The 23,278-nt window shown below is 40.1% G+C and overlaps 1 protein-coding gene across 7 annotated transcripts in view; it reads right to left on the reverse strand.

The window, feature by feature from the left end:
• Positions 1-23,278, reverse strand: part of ankfn1 (ankyrin repeat and fibronectin type III domain containing 1) — a 131,356-nt gene that overhangs the window by 77,854 nt on the left and 30,224 nt on the right. For all 7 annotated transcript variants that reach the window (XM_042396734.1, XM_042396733.1, XM_042396737.1 and 4 more), the window contains exon 6: positions 17,768-17,805. In XM_042396734.1, the coding sequence (XP_042252668.1) occupies positions 17,768-17,805 (38 nt within the window). The remainder of the gene's footprint in view (positions 1-17,767; positions 17,806-23,278) is intronic.

Consider the following 23,278-nt stretch of genomic DNA (forward strand, 5'->3'; position numbering starts at 1 on the left):
TTTCACCAAAAGCGTACTCTAAAATCCTCCTCTCCAACTGATGCATTCCGCAATACACACTCATTATAAAATCACAGGAGAAAAGACTTTAAAACTCACACTCTAATATCTCAAAAACAATTAAAAAGATCAATAAAAAACATGTAAATTGAAGATTTGTAGGTCAAAGTCTTGTGACTCATTTAAAGTTCAAATGAAGTTTGTATCTAAAACTATGTGGAAGCAGTAAATGTTCAAAAAGGTGTGGGTTCACTCACACTCTCCATTCAAATATATGAGTATTTTTCTGTGTCCAGCTGCAGTTACTTATTGTCTCTACACACCTGACAGTACACATGTCAATCACACTTTCAAAATAAAAGCACACCACACTTGTAAGAAATATCCCTCATTTTTAAAAAGCAAAATGATCTGATCCCGACGGGCCAGAGGTCCCGACCAACGCTGCTCGCTGCTTTAATTATTGAACTTGGTGCCTTTTGACACGAGAAAACTGCGGGAAAGTGCTGCAGGTTCCCTCGTCGCTCTGGTGGGGGGAAAATCCTACAACAAGCAGGAAGCGGTGCTGGTCCCGTCCGAGGCCACTGACGGTGTGTTTGTGGAGGACAGGTGGCACATTTGTTTCCTGTTTTCATTTCATCGAGTGCGGTTTTATTGTACTGATGTGCGAGGTTCATAAAAACAACCAGTGATGCTGATCATAATAAATGTTGCTGTGCAGTCTCCAACGTGAAGATGTTCTGCTTTTCTGTTTAATATCAGAATAAAGTGAATATGTGTTAGTCAACTCCTGCTCTGAGAAACTGATCACTACTAACGAGGAAAGTCGTTATGTAGAGTTCAACTGCACTTAATGATCATATAAAATCAATCAGTGACTGATGTGTAACGACTGAGGATGAGGAGCTTCGCTGTTTTGATGGATTCTCAGGTATCTCTGAACGACGGCCGGATGTTTCCACCTGCTCGGCCTCAACTTTACAGCTCTGCAGCGGCCGTGGAAAACTACCAACCTCACTGACCCTCCACGTACACACACACACACACACACACACACACTCACACACACACACACACACACACTCAACACAAAGCTTTAAAGGAGCAATTCACTACAAAAAACCTCATCAGATGTGAGAGTTTTCTGGTTATTTAATGTTTTAAATCAGGAAAGTTTCCTCTCATTCAATTCATTTGATGTCTTTTTGTCTTTATGATCTTATTGTTTGTTTTTATTTGCATTCACCTTTTTTATTTTATACCTTTTCTCCAAAAGCTCTTTGAAACTATGGTAAACAAGCTGTATAAATAAAGTTCTATTATATTAAAGTGTTTACTTCAGTTTGGATAATATACTGTCCTTATTATTACAGTTCAGCTTCATTTACTTTGTCGACTTGCTTGTTAAACAAACCATGTTGTTGAGTCTGTTACATGTTTACAAGAATAATCATATTAAAGAGTTTTATGAGTGTAAATAAGATTTTAATTTAGCAGAAAACACGACTGGTATTTAACTTGTTTTAGTCTCCGTGTGATGATTATTTCTATAATTCCAGAAATTCAGCAACATTATTGTTGCCATTCAAGATTTATAGTTTTAACTCCGTCACCGATGTGCAGGAAAAAAATCACAGAATAATAAACTCATAATCTGAAGTTGTTGTCTATAGAGACTCATGAGCTCCTCGGATGTTTCCATGTTCTGCTGTTACAACAAACATGATGCTTCTTTCTCCTCTGATGTGACAATTTGCCTCCTTTCTTTGTCTTTCATGACAATAAACGGAACATTTTTCATGACATAATTGGCTGATAAATTAATGATGAAAATCACTGTACTGACATTTAAAAATAAAATGAACATCAATATTAGCACCACTGCCTGCGTAGCTGTTTATCCCACAGTGGAAAACACAGAGTTCATGTTAGAAGAAGCTCCAGGTTAACAGAGTGTTGGTGGAAATTGGTCCTCAGTGTCTAAGTGGCATTTATCAGAGTAAATGTCGTCGCATTAAATGACTGCAGAGCTGCTAATGAGGCTGATAGTTGGTGGGAAGCAACACTTGTACTGCTGCTGCATTATGACAAAAACCACCAAGCTGATGTTTTCTCTCAAAAATCCAGACATGACGGCTGTGAAATTTAATAAGTTTAAGGCTCATAGACTGTTAGATATTGTTCTTATTGTAGACAAATCTCATGTGTCTCAAACCAACAGTTGGTCTCTTAAAGCTATAATATGTAAATATTCCACATTAAAATGTGTAAAAACAACTAGACCTATGTTATATATGTTGTTGAGTTGTGTACTTACATTATCCCAAATGTTTCCAACAATGTTCAAACTCAGAGAAATCTGTAATTTAATCAAAGTAACGGACCGTTTCATTTGGTCGCCTGTCGATGGCGTCATACCTCCTCTACCAAAGAGTAAACACGCACCAGATGCATACGGCGGCGCTGTGTTTGTCCGCTACAATGGCGTCTACCAAAGAGTAACTTACACACATACAAGATAATACATCGGCGTTGTGGTTGTTCCACACAAACTGTTATAAATGGACTTTTATTCAGTTTTAAGACACATTTTCATGATAAATTTAGGTGGTTTTTAACTATATCTTTTAGCTGGAAGAAGGATTTTAGTCATTGGACGTCTGGATCTTAAGTTATCAGAGAAATAAACTGGACAAACGTTAGCAGCAGCTCGGCTAACAGCCCCTCCAGGAAGTCCGGTGGTCACCAAACATCGTAAGAGAAACATTGATTTTTTAGGTGAAACAGCTTTAATTAGTATTTTAACGTTTTAATCTGCGGGTCTGTTTGTTCTGGAGAGGAGGAGACCTCTGCAGGTAAAAACATCCTGAATGATGAACACTGGAGTAATCCTATCCCTGTGAAGCTGGTTATTTAACAACGAAGACAACAACTCCCATGATCCCTTGCTACTTCACACCGTCATCACACTCCGTCTGTTGTTATTGTAGCAGCTGAAATGACATATTGTGCGTTTAACACTTCCTGACTTCTCTACTCTGTCTGAGGCTGTCGGGTCAAAGTTCACTAGTTCCTATTATATAATATATAGTTTCATGTTTGTTGTTCATGGTGATGATGGTTCATTGGTGTCTGACTGATGTGATTTTAATAGTTTTTGTACAACAGCGGAGGAAGAAGATGTATCAATAACAATACTCGATAGTAGATCAGTTCATTGTCGGTTTGCTCTGCACATGAAGACTAATATCAAACATCACCAGACTGATACTTCAACATGTTGTGGTTACTTCCTGGTCTTGTATATCTGGGATGTTGCTGCCGTGGCGAGAGAGGAGAGGAGAGGAGAGTTACGTCTCCTCTGAGCCTGCAGCAGCCACCCGAGGGAACAGACGCCCAGGATGAAAGAACGCCAACAAACAATACCGTTTTTGACATCACAAACAACTCCGAACAATTAATGTGGCGGCATCCCGCCAGCCTCTCTGCTGCTCATTGGCTCACAGCTGCCTCAGGATAGCACTGTTTCCATGGTTCCCATTGAAGACCAACAGGTGAAGGGATGGAGGCGGGTAGAGACAGAGAGAGAGAGAGAGAGAGAGAGAGAGAGAAGTACTATACGAGGCTCTCACAGTTTCCTCATCTGAATATCTGGAGTGACTCTCTGTTCCAGCTGGGATGCATCACTCCACTGGTTTTCCTCCCAGCAAGAAATAACAGAATAAAAGTCATTTTTATGTCACTTGAGTGGGAGAAACATGCAGGAAACAGTTCAAGTCTCAGCAGCGGATGAGTCTGTGTGTGTAAATGTGCTTTCAGGTCTTTGACAGTTTTACATGTTGATGAAATGTCAGAATAAAACGCCTGGATTTGTTTACATACAGCAGGATTCAGTTTACTGTGAAGACAGCAGCACGACGCTCAACAGTCCATTAACAGAGAATTCATCTCTGTTTTCATCATTGAGTCATTTTTTAAAGAGAAAAATCTGATTCTCGTTTTTTCTTTCGTCCTCTATGACAGTAAACTGAAGGTCACTGTGACCTTCAGGAAACACTGATCCACATCTTTCACCATTTTATAGAGCAAATATAGAACAAAACGGACTAATTGATTAATAAATAAAATAACTGACTATATTAACTGGGCAATATATCAAATTAATGTGATTAATATTTGATTATATACTGTATTTTTATATATTATATTATGTATATATTATAATTAATAATAAACTTTATTGATATAGTGCCTTTTATAAAAGTGTTACAAACTAAAATTAAACAAATCAGCACTACAATAGAATATAGAATATATATAAGGTATACAGAAAAAAATAAAAACAGTAACATAAACAAATAAAACATAAAATATAGTAGAACTGGAAACATAAAACTTAAGATTAATAGAAGTGTTTTTTAAAAAGTTATTTAAGGATCAATGACGTGATGCTAATATTTTTGTTTCCATATAGTTTACTTTAATTTGAAAGGGTTCAAATGTGAAAATAAACTTACAAATGACTTGCATACTTTCTTTTTTGAGGATCTGGTCTAAAATTTCTGGTTTTAATCCATTTTTAAGGAGATGGTGGCAAAAATGTCAATGTGGTGTAACCATGAAAAACAACCTTTTCTAAAACATCAGATATGAAAGATATAAAAGATATAAAATAATCTGGAACAGTTGGGTCCAGACCAGGCTTCTTACTGGTTGAACTATGACATTAAAACAACTGAGAACTGTTAAAAACCTTCAGTAAATTACCAGCAACTGCTTCAAATGACTGTTTTAGGAAGTTTGTTGGAGTTATTTACAGCTGACAGCTTGTGGGCTTCTAAACAGGTATAAAGAGGCTGAGAGTTATTAAAAGCAGGAAGGTCCTCGATGTCCGGCGACATGTCTGTGATTGACTTCACAATGAAACCTGTTTACTTTCTTCAAACATGAATCAAATGTCGTGGATTCACATTTAAGACACAGACGTTTGTTAAAGTCTAATATTTGTACAAGAAGCTGCAGAAACCTGATTAATATATTAATAACTGACAAAGACACACACACACACACACGGGTTACGATGGACATTATCCTTATCCTTGACACTTTCTAATGAAACAAAGTAGAGCTTATTCTGCACATCTCCAGCTCTATATTTATATTCTGGGGCTCTACTGGAATATCTTTGCATGATTTCCAGTTAAAACCTCCTTATTTATCTTCTACTGGTCCTTTATGCAGCCCCTCAGTTCAGCCTCTGTCTCTAACAGGCCGTTTTAGCTCCTGTCTCTTTAAGCCCCGCCCTCCTGATGACCCGCCCACTCTGTTCTGATTGGCCAGCTTTCAGGAAGCTGTCGAGGGGCAGCCTATCAGAGTCATGTTTCCACCGCAGGAACCAGGGTTACTTTCCAAAAGTACAGGAAGTTTGGGGGCGGGGTTTACAGGGACGACCATCACCTTCAACATGTGTAACTGCTTCATTCATAAAACAATGAAGAACTGTCGTATCCATTTAGGACTTTACTCTTTGTTTGTTAATATTAAAAGCAGATTAGGAGGAGGTAGAGAAGTTGTTGCAGCAGTTCACCTCTTTTATTTCACTTATTTCTACACTTAAGTCATTTGTGTTCAATCATTGTAATAAATAACTTTATTATCTGGTTTTATGTTGCTTTCTTTCACCTGGAGAGAATGAATGGATGGATGGATGGATAACCAGTGACAGTGTTTGCTCAAACTTCACAAAAAAAGGATGAAACAATAACATTATATCTGCTTATTTCTCTAAAATGTTATTGCACAGTTTCCAAACTGTAACAAGACATTCAGAACATCCTCTCTTCACGCTGAGGCACGTTAGACGAAGCCTGAGTGTGCAGGAGGAGATAAAGAAGAGGAAGAGGAAGATGTGGAGGTGTGAAGCCAGACTGCTGTCTGCCTCCCTGATCCTTCACATCCTTCACTTATCTGTAATGTTGCTGCAATTATGTTCCAGAGAACAGGATGTTCCTCACACACATGTTAAAAGAAGAGGTAATTTGAAGCCTGTTTTTTTGTTCTAATAGACTGAAGAAGGCTGGTTTTTAAGACATGATGAGGGATGACTAACTGCTGACCGACTGAATCATTGTGTGAGTCGTGAGCAGGCAGAGAGGAGAACTTTAAACAGCTACTGAGCACTAAATGATACGACTGTACTGTGATGAAACACATCGATGCTGACGTTAATATTGACATTGACACCGAATTTATAAAAATATGCATTTCATGGGTTGAAAATGGCTCGACCTGTCATCTGTTTGGGAGTTCTCTACGTCATAAATGTATATAAATGACTCATATATTACTCATGTTCAGATATATGCTGACTGTCTGCAGGAGGAGCTTCTGGGAGTCACAAAAACAACAGACATCCTCCTCACATCTCACCCTGCAGCTCTTCAACTCTCCAGCTGTCTGTTGCTGCAGTTATCAGCTGGTAACCCCCCCCCCCCCCCAGTTGCTTAACCATTCTTTAGCATCTTTCATAATCATGCAGTGGGTGGAGTCAGGCTCAGACGTGGAGGTGATAGACGGCGTTGTGTGGGTGGAGACAGGATGACACTGTGACTGTCAGGTTTCATCCAAGACCACATTAAGCATCTTTTTTACCATCAAACACTCTCATCTCCTGGAGATCTGAAATGTTTGTAGTTTCTCCTCAGCAGAGAACAGCAGCTGTGTTCAGCTTGAAGGAAGATTCCACTTGTGTTTTTATGGTGCAAATAAATGAATAAATAGATTTTTCAGACCTCAAGGCGAAGGTTTGTTGTCAGTCAGAGGTTCTTTATCTGACAGATCTTTGCAGAATGAATCATTCATGTGTGTGGGGAGCAAACAGAAAGTCAGTCCGCTCCGCACACACGACGCCAAGTTCAGACTTGTGTACTTGAGAGTTCAAACTTGGCAAATTCAGGACGGGAGGATGAAGTATCATCATCTTCTGTTTTTTTTAAAGATTATCTTTTTTGGCATTTTTGCCTTCATTGGACGGTCAACAGTGAAGTTACAGACAGGAAACAAGGGAAGAGAGATGGATATAAAAGTCCAAGGCTTGAAGTGAACTGGGGACGTTGGGGTCATGTGACACACAGTGCACAGTAACCATTCAGCTACCAGTCTGCACCAGTACGATCATTAATAGCTGGAACACACCTGTACCTGACTGCACTGTGACATCATCATCATGAGACTTTTCACCAAGAAAACTGTTCATTTTAATGTTTATATTTGTAGATTTGTGTTGAAACGTGTTGATATCTGCACATGAAAGGATGTGAAAGTCTACAGAGCAGCACTGTGTCGTTCTGTCCAATAAAAACATGAAGCTTCACCTTTAACAAACATTAGATTTAATCTGTGAGACCAACATTTGTCTTCCAAAAAGGAACTATATCAAATATCAAAACTCTGCAGTGATATCCAGCCAACAATAAAGGAGCAAAGAGCTGCAGAGATCAGATTGATCCTCCAGCGGCTCCTCACATCTCCCAAAACGTTGGGGAGTAAATTTATTATTTGGATTAACTGACCACATGTTGGGAATCTAAATGTTTACTTTCTCACCTGAAAAAAGTATTAAAACTTAACAAAGTGACATAACAGCAGTCCAAGTTCTCAGAATCTCCTCCAGTGTTGCTCCAGGTGTTGTGAAACGCATCCAAGTCCACACAGGTCAGCTCCCAGTATCCTCCATAAAACTGGTGGAGCAAGAACACTTCCTGTCACTGAGACCGTGCTTCACCGGCCAGATCCAGACCTTTGAACTGGAACAGTAGTCGGGGATGTGACTGATCACATGATTCACAACAACAGACGCAGATTGAGAGAAGATCTGAAGTTTCAGACCAGCTGGAGACGAACTCTACTGAGCATGCTCAGTGAGACTTTTCAGCAAATAAATATGACTCCATCTTTGAACTTTGAGGTCTTCCATGTCCTTCTGTGGCTTCAACATGAGAGCTGCAGAGATTCATCAGACTACAGACGACGTCTCCTAGAAATTACCTTTATATGCCACTAAATTGTTTTTTCCAATTACTCTGCATTACCAAACATAATTGTTGTCGGAGCTGAAGTCACTCACAGAAGCTTCGTGTCCTCACTGTAAATTATATTACAGTTACAAGAATAAAAGGTTCCACTTTTCTCTCTGTGGTGATGATGATGATGATGAAATTTAATGCACAAGAGGAGTAAAGAAGCTTTCAGGTGGTGCGACGGCCTCAGCGGTCATTATTATTATTATTATCTTTTTTTTTACATGAATTCATTATTTTGTGGCTGCGTAAACACTTTCAGATTGTATTTATTTTTAATATTAAAGGCAAAATAAAAATGGATGCAGTAATCAGTCAGAACGAGGATGTTTTCAGGAGTCTGTTCAGTCCTGGTTGTTTGTTTTAACTTCCTGAAATGACTTTTTACATCCAGACACAAGAGTTAAGAGGCGAAAAGTGTCTGAGTGGGTTTGCCAACTCTGTCTCCTGATAATTATCTTTATATTCTACTAAATAGTTTTGCTTTGGCTGGATGATGTTGACAGGTGATGTGGTAGGTCAGAGGTCAGGCTGACTGTGTCTTATATTTGGTTACGATCAGTGAAAGATGTTGGTTTTGCTTAACTGTTAAAGACGTCGTGACTCGTTTAATACAGACTTTCTTCTGTATTAAGCAGAGACGATGATCTTTCTCTGACCTCAACTAAATGTTGCTGGAGTCTGAAAACTGTTTCATAGAGCTGCAGCAGTAGATGTTATACTGCTACAGATATTTTGCCAAATATAAAAAAAAGAAATAAGTTGTCTCTGAACATTTTATTGATATATTCAGTAACAAAACCTTCTCATTATGTTGACAGAGAATGTAATCCGTCTGGCATTATGCTTCCTATAGAACATATTCGCTGCTGTATTTTAGTCGTATAAAAACATTATTTCTATGAGTCAGGGTTGTTTGTACACTTCTCTCTCTATTAATTGATCAGATTTAATATAAAGGTCATGTTGTGTATTCTTACTGCCACTAAGGTCCATGTGATGTTGTCATCTGCTCTGTACATAAAGTGAAGCGACACATTGAGGGAGTTCATGTGACCTTCAGTCACCTTCAGAACAAAATATGAGTCATGAGACGTTTAAGTGTGATGTTCATAAAGCTCAGAACATGTGATCTGCAAACCTGTTCACAGGTCATCAGTGTTTAACAGGATGACTCAGTAAAACACTGTTGTTGTGATGACACACACACACACACACACACACACACACACACACACACACACACACACACACACACACACACACCTTTTTGTTTTGTTGCTTTATAATCTGGACTCTCGTCACTGATGAGACATGGAGTCACGATTCAGCAGCAGGAGCAGACAGTATCATGTATGTGTATCAGGAGAGTTTCCCAGCAGCACTTTCAGGAGTTTGTAGCGAGGAAATAAGTGACATCAATCAGAGATGATGTTACATTAGTGCCTCCCTGGGTGTGACACGGACACGGTTTCCTGCACTGACAGCAACATGCAGTTACAGCGTCATGCAGACAGCTGCTGATACTGCAGCTCTGTCTGTCTACATACAGTTTGACTTTCACATTATTTCATCATAAAATTCATTTATGTTTAGTTTAGACAGAAAAAGGTTAAGAAGCGTTTGCTCGGTTGTGAAAATAAATAAATAATATGTGAGGTGAAAGCAGGTTCTTTCTGACGGGTGGGGTCTGGTTTTTTATTGATTATATTGATTATTTCACCAGTTAAACCCTTGCTGTCACCGCTCCAAGTGCAGAAAATCCCTCCAGACGACACAGAGTTCCCGGAACGAACCAAACACACTCAAACAAACCTCCAAACTAACTGTCAGGAGGGAAACTGACAATAAAAAAAGGGAAAATAAAACTAAATCTCCATCTGGAAGCAGGTGAAACAACAGGCAGGAGTCCCGGTTTGAACTAACATCACAGAGAGCGACTCTCTGACCAGCTGCACCGCGCAGGCTGACCTGCAGGGGCAACACTTCATATTGTCTTCATGTCTGTGGCATATTCTACAGATACAGACATTGAAACTATAGTGAAAGCTGTAATGTTGCTGTTATGATGTCAATATGACCATCAACAGATCATTTTTACTGTCTGTTTTTGCTGAGAACTGTGTGCATCACAGGCAGACCCTGAATCTCTAGATGATGCACCGCTGCAGGAGAAACCAGCTGTTTCCAACCTTTTTGACTTTTGACGTCTTACAGAAAGCAGTGTGTAGTCGGGGTCACATTTCACATGTCTATGAGTTGTTAACAGCTCCACCAAATAGTGATTTTTCAATTCAATAAATGTTCAAATGATCCAATATTTCAGCAAAAATCAAAGATTAGAGAAAAAGTCCAAATCTGTTTTTTCTTCTTTCCTCTCCCATTAATCATCTCATTAATTCTCTGTAGGTTCATCACTACGAGCCAAAACCGACACACATACAGTAGAGTTATGAACATATAGATTATAGCTGCTTCAACCATGAAGGTTCCAGATCAGAAAACACTTCCATTTGTCTTCATGGAGGGTAAATACAAATGGATGTCTATGTGTCTATGTCTGAGTCTATGTGTGTTTCCTTCTTCCTCTGAGTAACCGACCAAATGTAAACAAGCTGACACTGTTAGATATTTCCATCAGCTTCACAAACAAAAGACAAATAAATCAACAGAAAACATCAGATTTAGATGTTGGTGGCAGTTCTTCTATGTTCAAGGTTTTTATGAATAAGAAATGCTGTATTTACGTCTGAAAGAAAAACCTGCAGGGAGTAATCCTTCACTCCGGACCTCCAACAAAACGCTTCATAAAGTACAAACTGAAACAACGGACTCTACTGGTGTCTGGAACAGCAGCAGGATGGAAATAAAACACCAGAAATGACAACAACAAAACAACTACATTTATAATAATAAATTACATATTGCGTAAAAATCGGGCTGGTCCAGTGACGGCAGGGTTACAGGTTCTGTCCCTGCTAACGTGTCCCATCAGAGTGTCACAAACTGACAAGATGAGTCACCGTTCGTCTCCAGTGTGACTGTCAGAAAAATGACTTAACAACAAGTGATCGAGTGTTGGAGCTGAAGAACAAATGTCCAGAAGTTCACTGTACAGAAATAAAGAGAAATCTCTCTGATCTCTTTCTGACATGAAGAACTTGAGTACATTTTCTGTTTTTATTTATTTATTTGTTTATTTATCTATTTATATTTTTTGAATGGGAGTCAGTTGGACCGTCAGTTGAACTTTAAGGTGCTTCAGACTCAGACGTGTCAGTTTCAGTTGTTGCTGATCATCTCGGCCAGGTCACTCTTGAAAAAGACATTTTAAATCTCAGTTAGGTTTTGCTGGTTAAATAAAGGCCTAATAAATAATAATAATAATAATAATAATAATAATAATAATTAAAGCTGCAAGCAGCGATGAACGGGCCCTCGCGCCTCCGCGCACGTCCGGCCGCAGCGCAGTCGAAGGGCTTCTGTGATGGGCATGTAGATGTCTTCAGACCCGGCTGTTTTCAGACAGTGAAGAAGGAGATAAACATCACTTCCTTTGTCCACTGTTTTGCCTGCTGCTGGAACTGCTTTACTGAAATTTCGTAGGAGGCGCTATTCAGCCAGTTTACATCATGGATGGAATATTGTCATGTAGACGTGTTCAGACCGAGAGTCTTATCAAACATGTAAAGTTTGGTGCAGACTGGAGCATTTACAATAAAGTTATAGCAACTTCCTCTTAGGAGAATGTCACTCTTCTTGTGAAATATCCTCATAAATTCCCCTGACTGTGGCCAAATCTTACACTACAAATCACATTTTTTGTAGGAAATTTCGTCGCAAATCCATTGATACAGGTTTGAAAGTGGTCAGACTTATAGTTTAGACGTCAGAAGCCTCAGTTTGACACAAAGTCCATGCCTAGAGATTGCCTCCCCATTGGTTTACATTGTAAGGTGTGATGTGGCACTGCAACTTTCATGGATCAAAGTTTGAAGCCGATACCATTAACGCCCTCTGAGGAGATAGTGTTTGTTCAAGGTCCAAAATTGGCGCAAAGTCATACTTTGATGGGCTTATTGGGAACTTCCTGTTGGATTTAGGTCAGGGGTATCAGCGTATGATTTGTAGGTCTTGATGAGACGAGTTTTGGTTCGATCTCTCTACGACATTCCTACGGGCTGTGGCGGCCATATTAGTGACATAGGTGGCGCTATAGAGCACATTTTGGCTCTCTGGGGGTTAATCTTTACATTTTATCAAATTTTTGATCAGACCTGATGTGCATGCCAAATTTGGTGAGTGTTTAAGCATGTTTAGGGGGTCAAATTTAGGGTTTAAGTGGCGTAATAATAAAGAAAGAAACAAACAGAACAGATAGAAGAGGGTCTTTGCCCCCTTTGGGCTCAGGCCCCTAATAATAATAACCAGAGTCAGGATATTTTCAGGCGACTCTGCAGTTCTGGTTGTTTGTTTAAACATCCAGAAACTAATCAGACAGTCGACAGTCTTTCCACAACGTACCTGAGCAGCTGCAGATATTCGACATTCTCTCAGTGTTTGACGACATCAAACAGTGAAATAGTGAAACTATCAACCTTTCAAATGTACAGAAAGTACATTATGTCTCATTTAAAAAAAACAAAAGTTGTTCATTTTTTATTCAAAACAGGGAAAACAGATTTCACTAGATTAGTTGTGGAGAAACATGAAGAAGAAAAGGCAGAAGAGGAAGAGAGTCACTGATGCAGGAAGGAGCAGCTTTTAAACAAGTAAAAGGACTTAAACATGTATTCTGGTGTCGCTAAACAAGATTCTTACATCTACTACAAAACAACAGCAGCTTCAGTTTGAAGAGAAAAGCAGCAACAAAGAGAGAGAGAAAGTGGGAGGACTGAAAGAGAGAGATGAAATGTACCAGAAACAGAAAGAGAGGGAGGGGGAGAGAGAGAGAGAGAGAGAGAGAGAGAGAGAGACATCCCTCTAATGAGCCGATGACTCAGATAACTTCCAGTCACGACTGCTGCTACTCGAGGCTGCAGTTATTGTTTCAGCTCTGCGTGTGTTATGCGGAGGTTATGTCAGGTTTCCATGAACGTCCTCAAACAAACTCCCGTCCTGAAAGCAGCTCCTCGTCTCTCGTCGCACCACGATTCAACTTCAACACTCTTCAAACTTCACACACAGAACAAAGACGAGTTTCACTGCGTGTTTTTCGGTTTGAACATGAACTCAGGAGGGAACAAAAGACGCAGACTTCTCCCGACAGAAAAACCTTCACCAGCAGACTTTTATCATTTTCTAACTTGCTGTTATTTCATGAACAAACAAGCTGCTCACATCGTGCTGCTTCTTCTAATCACTGTTTACAGTCTTAGACACCAAACAAGACACAATATAATATATTAGATCATTCAACATTTCTGTTTGACCAGCATGAGACTGAGTTATACTTCTGCTTTCTGCTCTTCTCTTTCCATTCTCTTCTTTCCAGGTGACAAACTGGCAGCAACATGAATCTGTTCTGCATGTTAATCTGCTCTCAGCTCATCTGGATTAACTGTCAGCTCGTATAATTAAACACAGTGAGACCGCAGAGAGCACGCTGATATTAAATATCAGAGCAACACGCAGCAGACAGGATCTCATTCGGATAATCAGAGACACATACAGACGGAGGGACATTCAACACCTCATTTGATCATAAAACAACTGAAACTTTTCTCCACATGTTCACTGACAAACTTCAATTTATACTTAAACTTATACCTGAATGTTCAAGAAGACTTTTACTGTGCAAAAAATATTCACATATGAGAAGTTTACTTCCTTAAAAAAATGACTCGAAATGATGAATTGATTATTTAATACTATTTTGTTATCAAAATAGTTGATTAATTTAATCTACTCCAAAATCATCTTATTTCCATGTTAGCTTGCGTGCTAACGTTAGCTACATTCAGGCTTACAAGCTAACGGACGGCTGAGTAATGAAAGTAGAAATAAAAAGTAATGTGACTATTTAATCAAGCAGTAATATAAATTTTTCATGTATCAACATGCAAAAAGGAATATATCTATATAATTCTGAGTTTGGTTGAGACGAGTCAGATTCAGCAGTGAGATGAAGCGATCTGATGTGTGTGTGTGAGACGAGACGATTGTGAACGTCCTCAGAGGAGGCAGACGCAGAGCTGCAGTTTCTGCCTTTTCTTTCCTCCGTTATATCGCCATGGCAACACATAGCCAGAGGCCATTAATCTTAATGGCTCCCTTGGGCCCCTTAGTGTGTGAGTGTGTGTGTGTGTGTGTGTGTGTGTGGGTGTGACATAACAGTCGCTGCAAAGTGGTACCCTGGTCGACACACTCGGAACAATTCCACTTCAGTAAACCCCCAAGAGGTGTGTGTGTGTGTGTGTGTGTGTGTGTGTGTGTGTGTGTGTGTGTGTGTGTGTGTGTGTGTGTGTGTGTGTGTGTGTGTTATACATATTGTTCCGCAGAGAGTTCAGTGCAGCTGCAGATATGAAGAATTATGGAGCATCAGAGACGTCGATGTTGCAGAATGTCTCTGACTCAAAGTGAACAGCATCACAACGCGCTCCGTTTACTCCACATGTGAACTCAGCCGGAGTTCAATCATCAGCGAGAAGACGGCGCGAGTCTGAAGGACGGCTGAGCTGTTTAGATTCAAATAAAAAAAAATAAACACTGTCTGAGAAAACTGAATGAGACTTTTACTGCAGGACCTGATAAACCTTCAAACTCATAAATCTGAAACGATCAATGAGGAGGTGGATCAATGAAATTAAAAAAAAAAAGAAATTTCCAGCAAAAAATGAGAAAAACGAATTTGGTTTTAGCATTTAAATTGTTTTAAATTGCTTTGACGTCACTGTGATGAGCATTACGGATGTTTTTCAGTGTTTTCTGACATTTTACAGACAAAATAATTAATCATTGATTGAGAAAATGATCGTCAGTTGCTGCCCGCAGATCTGTGACGCAAAACTGGATTTTTCTGGATCATATTTCATGAATATTTCATAAGTAGAAACACACACCGTCAGCAGTAAAGCTACCAGGAACTAATTACAAGACAAATGACACAGACGCTTATAAAACTGTACAAATCTTAAGAGATCATTTTCAACATCCTGTCTCATGATGTTAAAGTCTTTGATAAACCTTCAAACTGATTGATCTGAAACAATTAATTGAGTATTCAAATCGACAAAATCAAATCAATCAGCCACTATTTTGATTTTTTTTTTCAGTGAAAAATGACAAAAATTAAAAATATTTTTGGGTTTTGGAGTGAAAACGGCGCTTTGGGCTTTTTGGGAAATTTTGGAGGAATTTTTCAGACAAAAAAAAAATCGATTGATTGAGAAGATGATGGTCAGTTGCTGCCCGTAGATCTTTGACTCAAAACTGGACTTTCTGGATCATATTTCATGAATATTTCATGAATGGAAATCCACACTGACAGCAGTAAAGCTACCAGGAACCAAAATTACAGGTAAAATGACACGTGGACCAATAAAAATGTACAAATCTTTGATAATCATTAAAAATATTATTATAAAACAGTTCAAGGTTGTAAGAAATATTGTTACGTTATTTATACACACAAATACAGCAGACAAATCAAACTATAATTCATTCTGTTTACATGTAAACTGTGTGAAAGCTTTACACTGGTTTCATCATGATGTGTAAATAAAGTTTTAACTTCCTGTGTGTATTTTCATCAGCTGACTGTTGACGAGCAGTTTAAATAAACCTCCGCTGGAACCGTCTAATAATCTATTGATCCACAGAGGTAGAGGTGCGTTTGTTTTTCAGCACTGAACAGCCAAATGGTGCAGGTATTGATTCCACACACACACACACACACACACACACACACACACACACACACACACACACACACACACACACACACACTGCTGCATGTGTCCACTCTCATTTATATTATCTCTCTTTTTTCTTCCTCCCACGCCTCGTCTGTCTGTTTGTCCTCTTTCTGTCTCCTCTGGACGATTAATTTAACGTAATTTTCGCTTCAGCAGAGCAAAACCTCAACTACACACACACACACAGTACTGTATGCTTACATGACTGCAGGCGTATGAACACACACACACACACACAGCGTTGTGTGTGATAATGTGTCAGACGGTTCATGAGCAGAATGAAAAGGCTTCTCTGCAGCTGAGGAGACCAAACACTGAGCGCGCTCAGATCAGTGTTTCACACAGCTGATCGGACACACAGAAGTCAGAAGTCAAACACACACACACACACTAACTGGGATAGAGCTCGTGTTTTTCTATCTTTGTGAGGACCAGTATGAATCTTCGTGCCGCTGTTCTTCATGGCCATGAAAATCTATTAACACTGCCTGAATATGCAACACTATTCAATAACTAAGACCAAAAACGTTTACATCCTTGACTCAAGGAGAGTTTATCTCACGACGCAGCTGGATTCACGACATCATGTGAGAATCCATCCCGTCAGGCGCTGGTGTCCGAACCGCCGATGGTTCAGACCAATCAGCGTCATGAATCCAGCTGCCTCGCGAGGTAAGACAGTGATAGACAGATGGTTCATCCAATCACCTGCATGTATTTGTTTTGTTTTTTTTAAAGTTCTCGCCCTTTTCTAAACAGTTTCCACGGCAACTGCTCAGATGCTTCCGTGTATGAAACCATCTGGTGCGTCAGGTTAAAGGAGAAATCAGGATTCAGGTGTGTTTATGTATCTATGGATGTATGTGAGGCTTTGTTCTATCGATCTAGAGGAGCAGAGAGACGCTGCTGCATCGAGGTCGGCCGGGACGTCATGTGGAAACTTTACGTCGTGTTTCATGAAGAGATTAAAGTTGAGATTCTTTAAAGGTTAAAATATAATTCTGAAGTGAGTTGAGATGATCTGGTGTTAACACCATTTACACCATTGCTTCCATCATTACCAGCAGATGACTTGAACAGTAGTTCAGTGTCAAAAAAATCCAAGTGAACCAAAATGCATCACTAAAAGCCAGATGAGAACGTTCTCTCCCCTCATTGGTCAGATGAATCTGGGGGCGGGACTGAAAACAGAAACACAGGAAGAAGCTTCTACCTGCTCAAATATAAAGACGACAACGTAGTCGGGCCTGAACGTGCAGCCTCGTAGTGGGTCAGATGGAGGTCGGATCACGTTTCCGCCACAAACTAACCCACTTCCTGTAAAGAGTCTCTGTGTGGTGGTTTTGATCTGATTGCTGCGTTCAGATCTGCACAAACGAATCATCCGAGGAGGAAAAACCAACCAGACAGTTAAACCAGACACTGCGAGGTTTCTTTCTTCAGCTAAAAATATCGTCTCTATCTGGTTTTATTGAGTGAAAACGGAAAACAATAAAAACACTGACATAATCTGGTTTTCTTAGATCACTCCCGCTGAACATACAGGAGGAGTCCATGCCTCCCGATTTATTAAATCATGACTTATTGCTCCGGGGCTGCAGGAAATAATATTTCAAAGAGCAGAAAACACAGAGAGTGTATAAATGCAGGAAAATGTCAGCACAGAGGCGAACTGGAAGACAGTGAGGACGACAATAAGAGACAAGAATGTGTAATCAGTAAAGTATGAAAACTGTAAATGAACCCTGCAGGCTGAGAGGAGACAGGACTTACTTTTTCCTGGTGTCGTATCTGCTCGTGGTTCCCAGGCTCTGTGAGGGAGACAGAGAGGAGAGAAACTCATCAGATTCTACGCAGAGCCTTCGAGACACATTACACCTTATCATCTGTTCCACTCTGCTGCTAATGTTTCTACCGAGGGAAACACATGAACGTGGCACCGAAAACACACATTTCTGTCCGCAGAAACACAAGTTTTATAGCCGGCGGTTGCCATCAGAGCTGCGGGAGTCTTTTTTTTGGCAGAAAATAAAGAAATCAAACATCACAGATGAAGCTGCAGTGTGAAGTTTTTATGTCTGTATGTTCACAGGACAAATATCTGTGCATGAATGGATAGAATATAAGATTCTGAGCATTAGTGATGTCATAAAATATTGAAAAAACTTCACATTAATGGATTTTGTCTTGTTATTATTGTTTGTTCCTTGTGTTACTTTGATTTTGGGGATAATCGTGCTCTCAGCAGTTTCCATGATGTGTTTGTTTGTTCACATTTTGGTAAAAAAGTCTCTTTAAAAGTCGTGTGAATCAGCTGTTAGCAGCTCCTGGTTGCTGTGTAACATAGATGTACAAACAACTATCACTTGATTACTTTGATACTGAAGAAAATCAAAATGTGATGATTCTCAGATAAGTTCTGCAGCCTCTTTTTTTTCTCTGGTTTCTGAGCAGATTTATGGTTTATTGGCGATGGACGTCGGAGATAATGATATCTTCGGGAAGTGTAAGTCACACTGAGTTATGACTCTTTCCCTCAGTTCGTTTCTTTCTTTTCTTCTAAATAAAGATTTTGTGACATTTTTCCACATCTTCTTCTTCTTTCATGAGAGTTTTGTTTTCATCTATCTAAAACCTTCTGCCACGCTCGCGTCACACGTGATGGATGGTAGAGACGGAAAAGGTTCCCACGTTTACGACGCGCCAGCCTCAACGTCTGCCGATGGCTCATGATGCTTGTATGATTGTATGATTAATAACTTTGGCACCGATACGCTGGCTAACATCGACTAGCTCACAGAATAAAGGAGTTATCGCAGTGGGAGTTGTTTCAGGCGTCCAGTGTTTCTGCGAGTTGGAACTCTTCAAGTCGAGTCTTGGATCGACATGAAACTCTCCTCTCCAGCGTAAAAGATGAACAACTGTGTCATAGAGTCATAAATAAAAAGCCTGAAGACATAAAAAAACTGAAGGAGAGAAGTCAACTACAACTCCCAGGGTGCATTTCAGTAAGAAACAACCAATCACAAAGCTTCAAATTCTGCACTACATCTGAATGTGGAAACCTGATAAAACTTTCAACAGTTTAAATCTGATTCTGGATCAGTTTGCTCTTCCACACAGCAACTGCAGCAGAGGCTCATGGGTATTGTAGTTTTTATAGCAAACAGACAGAAAAAAACATAATTTCTGAAATTCAAAGTAGAGTATTTCTTCCATCACTGAGGTTTTTGAGGTGTAGTGTTGTGTTAAAGGTCTTAATAAATATGAGCAGCGTCTCCATGATGATCTACTCCGTGATGTGTTTCCACCTTGCAGCTGAAGTGTGTTTGCTCGGCGACGTCATGTGTGAAGGACACTGGAAGCAGCGCTGGGAGGAGGGGTTGATTCAATGGAGGGGGTTGGGCAGGGGTTTGGGGCTGTGTGAGGTGAAAATATACCGTTGTCTTGACAACTGAAGACGACACTGTGAGGGAAAACTGCTATCTCTACACGAGCGCTCATTTTGGCTCTCCCCCCACACTCAGGGACACTCGAAGGCCTGAAGATGCAGGACTCCTGCGTCGCTACATTTCTCTCTTCTACTGGTATTTTCTCACCACGTTCTCAACTCTGGTTCCTCACACGTCTTCTTCCTCCATCTTTCATAATACTTTGATTATTTAGCATCAGGAGAACGTTTACTTTCAAGTATTGTCAGGTCAACAAGTCTTCAACTGAACACATAACGACACATCTTCTTCTGATCTGGTTTAGGAAAAAAAAATGACTCAGTAAAGGTCAGAGAAACCTTTAGAAACACCTTCATCAATAAGGTCATCATGCTTAAACAACAGAGCTGTCAGTGATTAACAGGAAGCAAACATCAGTCTCCAGTCCATCAGACTGTATAAAAATATGGACGTAGTTACCGTGACGTCACTCGTTGGTTTCTGAAGAGCAGTTTTGAAGCTCAAAGCGAGCCGCTCCAGCCGTCGCCATCTTGGCAGTACGTGACGCTGCCTAACTCCCAGCCAATCAAAAACGGACAAAGAGGCGGGCCGAATGGCTGAAACAAGCCACCTAGCGGCTGGCGGACCTGTCACTCAAAGCAGCCATGTCCTTCATTATGCAGAACTTTACGGCTTAATAAAATTTAAACAGGTAGATTATAAAAAAATTCACCCCCCGTACAGTTGTCATGAAAGGAGAAATTAGCTACAGAGATGTAAACTGTTGTTTGTACCAGGCTGTAAACATGTTTATTTCTGCTGTAAAGTTGGACATTTTAACATGGGGGTCTATGGGGATTGACTCGCTTTTAGAGCCTCAAGTGGCCGTTCAAGGAGGTTGCCGCTTGGTTAAGACACACATATCACATCCTCTGCTGGTTCAATAAAGGTAAAAAAATTGTTCATCAAACCAAAAATACTCTTCAGGCCCTTTTGATTTGATGTTTTTGATCGTATTTGTTTAAATATATGCAAAAGATAGAAGAAGAGTTATTATGCTCTGCCTGTTAAAAATGACTTTAACTGTTAACAGACAGCTGATAACATTTACTACAAAGTCATCCAGTCAAGAAATCAATCAATCAATTTCACCAGGAAATGATGTATGAATGTGTGTGTAGAGTCTGACACTGAGACACTGAGCTGCATTTAACCTGATTTCCAGTCAACTGTCAAACTTTGAACAACCTGCTTTTGTTGACAGAGTTTAAACTGTTTTTGACGTTATTTCATTTGCCTTTAATGATTATCGTGATATAAAGTATTGACCTACGATAAGTGTAGCTTAGAAATCTGATGTCTAATCACACTCTATTAGTGTATTGATGAATATTTTCCTCCACATTCACCTACAGAGAACCAGTCACCTGTCAACCAATCACTGTGGAGATAATGATTCAGTTCATTCATGAAACATGATGTCATCCATAGCAACGGTTGTCTCATTTCTTCTCAGCAGCAAAACGTCTCAGAAAGAGGAAACTCTTTAAGCATCACTTGTGTTAATACACTTTATACTTCAGGTCCAACAACGTCACACTACTTCCACTTTTTGTTCTCAGAAACACAAAAGATCTCTGTCAGGTAATTTTTAGATCTATTCAGGCATAAATCTTTAAGTGGCACTAAATGATTAAACTTCATTAGTCAGACTCATTTGAAATTTTGCACAATGCATGAAGCTTTCATACTCCTACACAGGGATGAAGTGTTCTCTGAAGAGCATTAGTAGCGCTGTCTGTCACCATCTGTATTTTAATTCAGATGTACATTTTGTGAATGTGCAGCCTTGTTGGAGGTTTGTGCTCCGACAGTCAGACAGGAGAAATACAGTTATTACTGAAATCGTTCTCTTCTCTCTTTCGGTTTTAATCCTCTGTTTTTTTGGGATGGTGATGAGGGCAGCAGCGGGAAAGGTTTTGGCAGCGTGGTTCTCTGGTGAAGACGGATGCTTTGCCCCCCGCCGGCCCCCGAGATGAGATTATCGCTCAACCCACAGGAAGAAATCTGTTGACTGCTCACTGCTGCCAGCGAGCAAACACACACACACACTCAGATACAGCACACAGCAGGCCTTCAATGTCAAACACACACACACACAAAACCACTTACAAATCAGAAACTTCTGTGTGAAAGATCAAAACACACAAATCCCAAAGATACACATTAAAAAGCATCATAAACATTACGGTTACATTATCAGGAGACACAATCTGTTCATCGCAGCAGACTCTTTACAACGAGGAGACTCATGAACACAAGAACCTTCCTGTTCTTTTCAGAATTGAGCTGCTGGGAGACTCATGGATGACATAAAAAGGAATAGAGCAGCTTTACAGGAAAGACACTAAAAGTTTACAGTCACGCTAGCAGCCTTGTCACACTGTAACGTTCATGAGACACCAGAAAACCAAAATTTGTTGGCTGAAGGGTAGAAGGGAGGAGGTGAGCGCAGCTGTGTGAAGCAGGAGGGTAGAAAGTTGCTCAGGGACGTATAATAATAATGACAGGAAGACAGAACAACGACATTTAAACGAGCCAGAAGTCATTTCACATTTTGTCCTGCGGCTCTTTAACTGTCTGTTCCTACAGTCATCAGCTGGTAAAATTGTTTTTTAAAACATTAAATTGCGGTGTAACCGGACCTGTCAGCTGAACCTGTCAGATGCAACGCAGGTCCGCCGAAACTGGCGTTTAGGCTCGGCAGCGGACAGGTCCTGTCAGCTCTAAACACCAGTTCAGCAGAGTTAGCTGTGTTAGCAGCTGAAGCTAAACCTGTCTCGATTAGCATATATTTATATCAGTTTTACCAAACAGTTGTTGACAACCTGACAACTGACGACCTTGTTCGGTTACTGAGGCCCCTTGAGAAGTCCACAAAAGCATGAAGAGCTCGTCTTGTTTGGTGAAACTGAGGTTCACATGATGGCCAAACTCCTTGGTGAACCAACCAGAGAAGCAATGGAGGACTTCAGAGTTTAAACTACAAGGGACACAGGAGGAGAGACTCTGAAGAGACTTCTGATCTTTGGGTGAAAACTGGCCATCGTCTTTCACCATCATGGGTGACAGCGAGGAAAGCCCCGAAGAGTCAACACAAACCTCTGTGGTCAAGTTTTTAAGGTCAGAAGGATTTGATGGAATCTTTTCCATCAGGCTACTTTGAAGACTGAAACATGAGCTACTACTTAAAGGCACAGACCACCCAAAAATCAAAGCTTTTCAGCTGTTTTCTTACCTTGATAATAGACTATGGAACGGAGAAGATAGGAGTCACTCTAGCTTAGGCTTTTAAGCCTATATACTGAGTCCCATCTTATCCATTTATTTTGGTATTGGGACCAGTACAGGATCTACAATGTGGAAAGTTGATTTTTTCTATTAGGCTATTTTCAAAGTAAGAAAACAGCTGACAAATGTAGATTATTGGTTAGTCGATGCCTTTAATGTCAGGTCTAGATGCTGTGTGGTTGTGTCTTTGTCATGTTCATAAATGGACTGCAAATGGTAAACGGACAGCATTTATACAGCACCTTTATAGTCTCCTGACCACTCAAAGCACTTTACACTTCATGTCACATTCACCCCCACACACACATTCATACGCTGATGGCAGAGGCTGCCATGCAAGGTCCCTGCACATCAGGAGATCTAATCTAATAATCATTTACACACACCGACGGCGCAGCCTTCAGGAGCAACTAAGAGTTCAGTATCTTGTCTGAGGGATCGAACCACCGCTCTACCTCCTGAGCCACAGACGCCCCTTTGAATTATTAATGTGTAGTGAATA

The sequence above is a fragment of the Thunnus maccoyii genome, chromosome 20 (genome assembly GCF_910596095.1).
Source record: "Thunnus maccoyii chromosome 20, fThuMac1.1, whole genome shotgun sequence".
In the NCBI taxonomy this organism is placed as follows: Eukaryota; Metazoa; Chordata; class Actinopteri; order Scombriformes; family Scombridae; genus Thunnus; species Thunnus maccoyii.